The 11,070-nt window shown below is 38.1% G+C and overlaps 1 protein-coding gene across 1 annotated transcript; it reads right to left on the bottom strand.

Annotated features, from left to right (window-relative positions):
* Nucleotides 1-255: 255 nt before the first annotated feature.
* Nucleotides 256-9,340, bottom strand: ovol1a (ovo-like zinc finger 1a). Its single transcript, XM_041984530.1, has 5 exons — nucleotides 8,765-9,340; nucleotides 2,404-2,615; nucleotides 1,869-2,072; nucleotides 1,368-1,512; nucleotides 256-1,283 (listed from the first exon to the last, which is right to left on the bottom strand). The coding sequence occupies exons 1-5, from the start codon at nucleotides 8,862-8,864 to the stop codon at nucleotides 949-951; spliced, it is 996 nt and encodes a 331-aa protein (XP_041840464.1). The 5' UTR covers nucleotides 8,865-9,340; the 3' UTR covers nucleotides 256-948.
* Nucleotides 9,341-11,070: the final 1,730 nt, after the last annotated feature.

Here is an 11,070-nt window from a genome sequence, read left to right as displayed (position 1 = left end):
GCTAATATAAATACACTAAAACACCAGAGGTCCAAAATAAATAAATAAAATATGTACTAATATTTCTGACTTTACATTTATTATATTTGGTTTATGATTAAGTTTTTTCTTTGTTTAAAACTGTTTCCCGATTAAATGTAATAATCTTTCTCCTGAGATTCTTCCTCTAGCCTTGAACCACATCTGCTCACAAGACACAATAAACCAATTTACAGTGGCTGTAATATTAAAAACAAACTTAATGACAAAATGAGCCAGTTTTGCATAATATATTACTCCCTTTAATGAATAAAGTACTTTCTTTTTTTGTTTTGTTTTGTTTTGTTTTATAGAAAATGCATCTCTTTTCCTGTACAGGTAAGCCAACATGTAAGTCCCATAAAGAAACACACAGATGAGCTAAAACAGTGTGAGCTATTATACTGAAAACAAATAAAAAAGAAAATTTTTTCCTTTGGTCGGATGGTTGGATGTTGGATAAATAGGCAGGTGGACAAACCGTTGCAACCAGGCAACTTGGTAGCTTCTAGAAAGTGTTAAATCTTTAGAAACTACTGCCAAGACTTTGTTTCAGTACATTAATAATCAAATCTGATCCACAGTGCCTTCACATCACAAGTTACAGTTGCTGATGTCTTGGTGCCTAATAATACATAGCTGGCTCCTTACAGAGTTCATGCCACGAGATATTTTAGTCAGGGACAGTCATAATGTTTTGGCTCATCTTGGACAGATTTAGTCTTACTTGATTAATTATCACATTAACACTAGTTATATACACTAAAAGCCCAAATCCAAGCACATAAATTCAGAAATATATACATATGTACAGTAAATACAAGAGATTTTCTGCCCCTTTCGTTATACATCCTGGCTCTTTATCTCTATCCTTGTGAATTAACACATCCCTGCTTCATTCATGGTCTCTTTTAGCCTCTTTCCCCTCTTCTACTGCCCAGCTGATCCAGTGGTATCGTCACTATCTGCTTCCTGTGGAGAACCTGGCGTGGACTCTTCTACAGGCCCTCCCGCTGCACCTCCAGCCTTCCTCGCACCTTTCCCCTTCAACAGGGGACTGTCGGGGTGAAGCGTGTGGAGGTGGATCTGCAGCGCGTCCTGAGTTCCCGCCGTGTGGCCGCACTCCTCGCAGACGTACAGCTTGTTGCGTCGCTCCTTGTAGGCGTACTTCAGGGTGATGCTGTGGATCTTCTTCATGTGGGACTCCAGCGAGCAGCGCTGGGTGAAGGCCTTGTCACAGAGGGTGCACTTGTAAGGACGGACACCTGAATGAAAGTTGAAAGAATGTCATGAGTGTTTGTGTGCTTCTGTGTTTGTGCACGTGCGTGGATGTAAAACTGCATGGTTACCTGTATGTGTGCGCACGTGTCTCTTGAGGTCAAAAGTGTCATTAAAGCCTTTCCCACAGAAGGTGCACAGGTGTCTCTTGGTGTCATTGTGACACTTGATGTGTCTGTTTAACATGCGCTGGTACTGGAAAGTCTTCTGGCAGATCTGAACACATCACATTTACAGAAAATTGGTAAAATTATCAGTGCATTTCAGAGTTAACACAATGGTTGAAATCAAATATATGGAACCAAGAAAAGAAGCGCTATTCCCGATAAAAAAAAAAAAAAAAAAAAAAATCTAATAAAAATGTGGCTGTTTTTACTGGTAAGTAATGAGTCCTGAACTACATCTCTTTAGAAATCCTTTTCTTACTTTACAAAAGAACCCCTGCATCTTAAAAGTGTTAATACACAAAGCAATGGAAAAGAAGCTAAAAAATACCAGCAGATGGGTGTCAAACGCTTCTAGTATGTAATCTTGAAATTATTCAACTTGTCCCTCTAAACTCACTGACTTACCTGACACACAAACCCTCCTGTTGTTGCTGAGGATGTATTTTGAGTTTGACCTGATGATCCGGTCACCATAGAAACCATTTCAGAAGGGGTAGGGGCTGGCTTTGGGGCAGCAGGCATCATAGCATCATGCGGGGTTGAAGTAGGTGAAGTGGGAATGGGAGGAAGACAGCGAGGACGGGAATCGGGTAACTCTCCTGTAGTTACCTGAAATGGAGAGAGGGAGACAGAAAAGTGATTCACACTAAAGTTAATGTCTAAGATTTTAATTTTAATTAATGTCACGGTCAATATTTTCCTAATTTCAATCCCTTTGTTATTAAATCAATATTTCACAAGCTGATAACTGTCTATGTAATTAATTTTAGGCTGATTAAATTTAAAAATGAACCAACAGGCCCTTGTAGATTTCCCTATGAAGGATTTTCTAATGTGTATTACTGAATAAGCAATTTTAGGAATGCAAAATAATGTTTTGCAAAAAAACAACTTTAACTCATCTGGTACAAAGTTCTGCCGCTCACAACTTATTTTTTACCTTGATTTTGGATCGTACATATGTGGAGGCGCCCTGCGACCTCCTCCTGATGCCTGACTTCTCCTCCGGTGAACCTGATAGGCTCCGAGGTCGGCCGAGGACCGTGCTGGATGGCAGCTCGGCACGTGTGTCAGAGAGAGCGTGTTTGCTGAGGCAGAGAGGTACAGTCTCGGCAGGGCTGGCCTCAGCTTCCATCTGAGGGAAGATGGAGACTGGAGAGTCGGGGAAAAAAAATATATTTATAAATATTTTCATCCATATTGTCAGTTCACTGGGTGCATCTTCCTGTGCAATATAAATTAAATATTACTAATGATTAGACGATAGCTTTAAATTTAACACTTTTAGTTCTGCTAAACTGATAGGAAGAGTTAATGTGAGTTTTTTCAAGAAGTTTTATTCACATTTACAGAGATAACAACAACCAACTATCTACCATTTTCCAAGGTGGGATCAACAAGGGATGATACTGCAGGCTGACACCAACAAACCATCAAAAACAATTGAGCAACAAAAGAAAGAAATCAAGTATTTTTCATTAACTTCATCCTGCCACCACACAACATTATTAATTTAAATACGGTTTTACAACTGAGAGAGACAAACAGAAAAAGGTGGGGCAGAAAATAGAAGGAGAGGAGAAAATTATAACACTACTGAGTTTCACAACCAGCAGGCAGCGTGCACCACTTTATATTTGCACAATCGCTAAATTGGCAAACATGCAGAGTTGAATATGTGCTTGTACTCCTGTGTGAGGGTGTGGGTGTGCTCTTCTTTGGCCTATTGTTTAGTGTGACTTATTTTGCACGCACACACATGCCTAGAAACATAAACGCACAAAGACATCACCATTACAGTTAGACTTGTTTGACCAGACAGTCTTGCAGCACCAGCTCTGTACCTTCCTCAAACAATCCACCTCCACAGGGCCGGTGTGTGCGTGTGAGAGACAGAGAGGGGGAGACAGAAAAAGAAACCATTGAACCACCAGTACAATATACAGAACAGGCGTGCAGGTGTGTGTGTTCAGCTAGCCCAAAGGCAGGTGTAGTTGACCTCAGTGAAAACAACGAATCAGTTGAGTTTGCCGAGTCCCAATCAGATAAAACCCAAATGTAGATGCAAATGAGGCCCAACAGCGAGCTTTAAAGATGAGAGGACATAACAGCCGCTCTGTAAACCTGCAGAGTTAACGGTACGCTGAGACACAGACTGGTCTGTGTTGCCTCAGCAGTACATTTGGTAAAGAAATGCCACTCACAGAACATCTCTATAACCAATGAATGGTTTTATAGAGACGCAAGCTGCTTATTATTAATCTGATCAAGGAATAAATGGGAAAATAGTCATCGTTTACATACATTTGGTTTTATAATTACATTTTTGTTATAATTATAAAAATGCTGAGGCTTTACCCTAAAAGGAGTCATTATTTTTGTTGTCACATTAATTTTATAGTAATTAAAAATAAAAATAAGTAGCTGCTAAACATAAAGCAACATATCTTTGAAATACATTACATAATCTTCTTATATTTTAGGATATAAGTAAACATATAAACATGATATAAACATGATGCCCATTCAGTGGTCACTAATAAAAGCTTCTTGCATGTTCAATGAATAGAAAACTTTTGTACAAGTGGTGTTTTTCCTGCAGGTAGATATGACCTATAATTATGTTTTGAATAATATGCACCTTCTAGGAATGTGAGAGCAACTGCAGAAGTCCATGAAGGTAATGTAGTGTTGTAAAAACAGTGCATATTAGTCCTAAACATGATGTTTTTTAACCCTTACCAAGTAGTTTTGATTTCCAACCCTAACCAAGTGAAGACGTTGACTAAAACCAATCAGGAAGTGACAAAGTTTTTTTGTAATATGTCCCCGCTGCTGTTTGTAGGAGCGGTACGTTACAGGAAGCTCTTTTTCTTTTTCTTCTTCTCTTTCCTTTTCTGCTGCCCCCTTCAGGGGTTGCCATAGTCAATAATCTTCCTACATCTATCCCTGTGCTCTGCATCCTCTTACACCAACTAACTTCATGTCCTCTTTCACTCCTTCCATTAATCTCCTCTTTGGCCTTCCTCCTGCCAGGAAGTTCAAACCTCAGCATCCTTCCATACCAATATATTCTCTACCCCAACTCCTCTACACAGGCCCAAACCATCTTAGTCTGGCCAATATCTAACCGAGTGGTTCTCAAAATGTTTTGAGCCACGACCCCCGAGATACACTGGTGTTTGCGTCCCCCATCCCCATGTAACGACTTAGTGATGTAAATGTAAGGCTGGAAAACTGTCAGAATCTTCATAAATGAGGAAAAAAACGGTTTTTAGTGGTTCACCACTCTGGCAAGGTACTTACATGCCCAAAATCAGCTTCTATTACGGCGATAATGTCAAATTTTGATTTTAAGTATGACATGTACTTTGTTTTTTATAAATTAATGTGTTAAAAAAATAAGCTGCTAATTTCAAATAGTTATCTCTTCATTAATGGCTTAATTTTGACAGCCCTGGTAAATATTTCAAATTTATTCAATAAACGTAGGCTATATATTTTTTACGATTATCTGGCGACCCCCTGAAATTATCTCTTGACCCCCAGTTTGAGAACCACTTATCTAACCTATGCTGTTCCTCTTATTCTTTCCATCCTTAAATGAGTTTTACAGCGGAGTTTAAGTGTTTTCTGCTAGCAGTTAAGGTCTGACTAAATTATTATTGGGTATTGCTTGTATTTCATTTCAAGGTGTTTAATAAGAGAAAGATAACTTAAGTATTTACTGACACAACTGAAATCTTTCAAGCTCACAAGTGACTCTTAAAATCTGTCTTAATTACTCCTGTGTGGTGATAGTCTCTGTGGTGACTGCTGCAAGCTAGACATTTAATCTCATCTTGTATTGTTTGCTCACCCCTCCTTGTCCCCTCACCAATGAATGGGGTGTGTGTTTGTGAGGAAAATGCTGAGGGGCTTCAAAATAACCCAAGGATTCCACTTGCGGACAAAGTGAGACGGGAAAAAGGGGGAAAGAGGAAGAATCAAGTTTACATGCTCTTTAGGGTTTATTTTTATACTTTACATTGTAAAAAGAAAGGAGTCAATAATCAGTGACTTTATTAAACATGGAGTAAGTGTCATTGTTTGTGAGCCTGTGTGTGTGTTTGCTAAAGGTGCAGTGTTTGCTGCTGCAGGCTTTTCATAGGGTCCGTTACATTTTCTTTCGTCCAATCACCTAAACATTAACCTTGCAGCAGTTTTAGCACATGCACAGGAAACCTGTCCATTTAACCCAGTAACATAATTAAAGCTGACTGGTAAAATGCTTCTACTGGAATGCTTGAATATATTAAGAAATTTATTTATTTGTTTTCTTAGCATAACAAGCAAAAGAGCATAGATCTATATTTTATCTGTCTTGAGTTAGCTTAGCATAGCTTAGCTTATATGCTTACATAAATGGATATCCAAAGTGGTTCTGTCCAAAAAGTGACATGGCTGATTGCATTATCATTCAAAACTAAACATGAGGTCTGCCAGCAAATGTTTTGGAGTACAAATTAACTTGTGAAGAAACATATTGTGTGAATGTGAATTGTGAAGTTAACGTGAAATGTCTGCTTGTTTGGCGCCATATTGTGATCTCGCCTGCTCTGAGGCTTTTATATATATTTATATATGTTGTTGAGACACTAGCTTGAAGTTACATTTGAGGGTCTGTGCATATATATATATATATATATATATATATATATATATATATATATATATATATATGTATATATATATATATTTACCATTTTTAGCCAAACCAAAAAGACTATGGTGATTATTGTAAAGTAATGAGAGAACATTTTTATAGGATAGCATGACATGCAACTTCCTCCTAAAAGTGATTATATATACAGTTTCTCACAGAAGTGAGTACACCCCTCACATTTTTGCTAATATTTTATTATATCTTTTCATGGGTCAACACTATAAAAATTAAACTTTGACATACAGAATATCAAAGTTTCATTTCTATAGTCTTTCTATTGATTCATGAAAAGATATAATAAAATATTTGCAGATATGTGAGGGGTGTACTCACTTCTGTGAGAAACTGTATATGGGAAATGTTTTTATTTGTTTTAAGCGGCTTGAAGTTTCAGAATTATTTTGGTCAGTATTATTTCCATTATCCTCATAATCATTTTAATGTAATTTATTATTTTATTGTGATTATGTGTTGATGCCTTTTACTATTTTTAAATATCTGTAATGTCTTTGTTTTATGTAAAGCACTTTGAATTGTCCTGTACATGAAATGTGCTATACAAATAAACTGCCTTGCCTATCCATGTGACATCAAATGAAATGCACCTTCCACCTGAATCAACCTATAGATATTATGTTTGTCATATTCTACAAAACAATGTACAACTTTATAAATACACCAGTTCTGTGTTTGGAAACAAAGAGAAGGGATAAACCTTTAAACTCAACACAGGCTGATTTCTCACTGATGACCCATCAGAAACAGGTCCTGGCACATGTTTGTGGATTATGAGCTAAAAATAAACCCCACACACATACATACAACGAGAAAACTGTCCAAACCGATGGTATTTTGCATCTCATAAAAGCATGCAACACGCCTGACTTTGAGGCAATTATCATACCACTCCTTGTGAGTGTTTCGGTTGGTGTGTGTGTGTGTGTGTGTGTGTGTGTGTGTGTGTGTGTGTGTGTGTGTGTGTGTGTGTGTGTGTGTGTGTGTAAGAGGACACACACGAATACACACCAGGCAGGTACATCAAGTAACGGCACATACCAGAAACTAGCTGAGACCGTTGCTGGGTTTAAGAAGAGTGACTATGCGTAATTACGCACTGGTGCTCAATGTTATCTTTTAAGAGAAAATTCTAGACAAGTTGGGTATTTGCATTGATTGTGATATATTTTCATTTACAGTCAGTAGTTCCTAAAATTATTATCTTTCTGTAGAGTGTTGTTGCGCCTTAATCTGACAAAAATAATCGAGGGAAATAGTATTTTGTGCGGTTTAAAGTCCGTAAAATGCTGCCAAAAGGATACTGGAGTTGGATAAAGTCTAAAATTGCCCATTTTCCCATCTTGAAATTATTTAATAATGTTTTAAGCAAAACTCTTGGTTCATTTAACACGTTTTTAAACCCCCATAAAAATAACATTTCCTTCACTTCATCCAAATGTTCCGGTTTGAAACTCTCAGGAGGATGTAGAAGTCAATGATTAAAATGTTAACGGTGATGAGACGAGGGGAGGAAGAGGCACACACAGAGGCAAAGATGGGGGAAGGGTGTAAGAGAGAGGGATAGAGGTCGAGGGTGTAGTCCGTTACTTGTTATCTGATACCGGCGTGGTCTTACAATAAAAACTCCGCCGATGGCAACAATGGGGATTGTTCTCAATAAGAAGGGGGAGAAAGAATTATTGGGTAGAGGTGGACTCCCTCAGCTCGTCATTTAAATGTAAAATTGGTGGGTAAACACTGACCGTTAAATAAGCTTGCACTTCGGATATGTAAACGAGGATAGCAGGCCCTTAATTTAATTCATGCCAAGGTTAATAACTTAAGATAGATAACGTTTATTTTAAGGATGAGAAAGCAAACTGAATGTTGAAAGCGCAGGACAAAAACAAGCTCGAAATTAAACATCTAAAACACATTATTCCCTAATCAAAGTGATAAATAAGAACCCTTTAACTTTAAGGCTACAACAGGCCTCCATTTAGTTTTATGAGTCGGTGCAGTGCGTAAGTGAACAAGGAAGAATACTGCAATCAGGGGTTGAAGGTCGATTAGAAAAGCAACGGGCTCTTCTGATTGCTTTAAGGCCGCAGCCATGGTAAATACCAGATAGGACGTGATAAAAAGAAGGAGAGAAAAAAAAGGAAAAAGTCCCCTTCGTGCAGTCATAGTTTCTTTTCTTTCCTTGTAATGAAATCATAAGCTAAATTAAAAAAACTAACCCCTGTGACGTGGAGTCATATAAATATATATATACTGAATATAAATAAACGTTAAATACAACTTTAAAATCGCGCATTAGCACATTTTTTACAACCCATCTTTGCTTTAAAAGCAGGAACGTCCTTTATGGCCCACTGGGTTTCCCGTTATTCGGTGGCCCTTGTTGCCCCGTTACAATCACTACTGGACCCCTCCCCACCTGCCTCACCGTCATTCCCGGCGGATTCCCAAACAGCGTAAACCCCTCAGATCATAGCGTAAACACTAAAAAAAGCGTAAATTCCCACTTTCGCTTTAGATTGCTGCGTTGTTTCAAACAACAAATAAGATATAACTCATTACAGCAGCGTGGACTCACCTGGGATGTAGACGTCCCCTCGCTCATGATCAGGGAGTTCACTCCAGTTCCGCTTTCCAGGCGAAACATTCGTCTTTTTTACCAGAAAGGCCCTCGGCATTCTTAATTTGTCGCAAGCTAACCCGTCCTTTTTTTTGGTGGATGAAGAAACCGCTTTCCCTACTTGAAGTCAGGTAACAGTTACAAATCAGGAAACTGATGAGTTGGATGAAGACGACTGGTGACGGTCCTGTCTGCGTCCTCCTTGCACCTTATATTTTTTGTTTCGCAAATAATCTCCCAGTTTTATGTAACCCTTTCCACCTTTTCCCTTCGCCAAATTTAGTTTCTAGCTCTTAAATAAAGTCTCCCAGCGTCGGGACAGGTGAGTCGGCTCAGGTGAGCAACAGGCAATGACGAGAATCATCCGCGGAGTCCCGAAATAACGGGAGTAGGTGAGAGGGCTGGTTTGGTAAAAACAAAACAAAACATCAAAAAACAAAAAACGGCAGATATCCCTGATGGCACACACACACACACATACACGCAGTCGACAGAGGTGGGTCAAAAAGTAGCACAGGTACTCATTTAAAAAGCAGGAAACTGCCACCATCGCGCATGCGCCACAGAAATAACGGTGACAACAAGCCCGAGAGAGCCTGGGTAAAACCTCCGCATACCTGCTGAACCGGTTTACCCCTCCTTTCGGTCTCAGTTTTTCCTTTTCTCTTTTTCTCCACCTCTTCTCCATTCCGCTTTAAGGTGGGAACCCCTGAGAATGAAAAGAAAAACTTAAGAGCGAGAGTGTATGGAAGAGGACGCGAAGGTCAGTTATAAGATAGACTAGACAAGCACACACACTGAGCTACATGAACACAACAGACAGAAGGCCCAAAAGCTACGGGTTTTATTTTGAGTTCCTTTACGGTCAAAACAACACCATCAACATAACAGAGTGTCCAAAAGAAAGCGTCACTTATGACAGCTACACAGGAAAAAGCTGAAAATAATATGGAAAATAACAATTAACAAATAAATCCAGAAATGCTTACATTGATTGACTTTTTGTTTTAATGCAAACAATGTGAACCCCAAAGTATTTCATGTTTTATTTGGTCAATTTCCTTTATTTGATTATATTACATCTGTTTTTTCATTTTAGGCCTGCAACAACAAAATAAAACTTGACCATAAAGCTTTTACCTCTTTGTAACGTTTATTTAATTAATCTTATTATCTTGTACCATTCTGCAAACATGTTTTAAGCAAACAGTCCAGAATTGTCTTCTAATTCTTTGATTAAAAACGATCCATCCACATGTGCTTTATGGGAAGATATCTCACAACTGCAGACAGGCCAGCGTCCACTGTCCTCTTCCTTTTGTAATGTGTGTAGAATGCTGTTTTGCATTGTCTTATATAATGTATAGACATCTATGGAAAATGTCATAAAGGTAAAATGTAGCTACAAAATCTCAGTGAACATTGGACCTTTTTATCATAGTTCTAGAGAACATGGGCTCCATTTATAAAAGACTTAGAAGACTAAGTGGTCTGACCATATCATACATTTCTAAGTGTGATGGTCTATCCCAGATGCCTCTGAGTCCAGAGAAGTTGACATTGCCTTCGGACAAGTTCAAGTGCACAGAAAATCTTTTAAGGGTAGTTTGTAAATGTAACTCTGATTTGTAATGCATAAGAAATGTTTCCCACAGTAACCCCAGTTACTGACGAGCAGTGCTTTTTGATGCATCCAACTTTAGTTTGCACTCTTGTGTTTTACACTCTCAAATTCTTTTAGATTCCTTGAACTGTTTCATGATTTTGCTCTATAAAAATAAATATGCAACTTTCTTTTAATCTTTCTATAAGAAAAGTTGTTTTCTGACAGTTTAGTGATATTTAAAAAAATGTTTGGTCAAAAACTGTGACTCTGTCTCCATGTTTTGGTTAAATAAATAAATAAAACATGATAAATGAAATCATAATGTAGGTAGTTATGAGTAGAGTAGTGTACGTACATCTAGTCTGGTAAAACCTCATACTAATTTGTTTTCTTCCTCCTGCCTACTGATGACTCTGCCCATGGTGTGTTTTCACACACACGTACACACTAAGCTGTTAGTATGCAGCCACATCTAATAAAAGTTATTTTTAGTTTTTGTAAGCATTTTTAGATCGGCTGTTCAGTCACATTGAAGGATGGTGCCATTTAACCCACTTTCTAATGTCCTGGCTCATTTAGATTAATAAGAGAAATTAAAATAACTGTTTGCAGCAGCCTGAAAGGAGGCTTTGTTAGAGGACTGTTGAATGTAACTAAA

Source organism: Melanotaenia boesemani, chromosome 5 (genome assembly GCF_017639745.1).
Source record: "Melanotaenia boesemani isolate fMelBoe1 chromosome 5, fMelBoe1.pri, whole genome shotgun sequence".
Classification (NCBI taxonomy): Eukaryota; Metazoa; Chordata; class Actinopteri; order Atheriniformes; family Melanotaeniidae; genus Melanotaenia; species Melanotaenia boesemani.
This window is presented reverse-complemented; position numbering and strand designations above follow the sequence as displayed.

Excerpts from the sequence above, each read along its gene's own strand:
- ovol1a (XM_041984530.1), bottom strand. The coding sequence starts at position 8,864 with ATGCCGAGGGCCTTTCTGGTAAAAAAGACGAATGTTTCGCCTGGAAAG. Across the intron at positions 2,616-8,764 it reads AGGGGACGTCTACATCCCAG|TCTCCATCTTCCCTCAGATG; the intron begins GTGAGTCCACGC and ends CCGACTCTCCAG. Across the intron at positions 1,284-1,367 it reads ACACGTGCGCACACATACAG|GTGTCCGTCCTTACAAGTGC; the intron begins GTAACCATGCAG and ends ACTTTCATTCAG.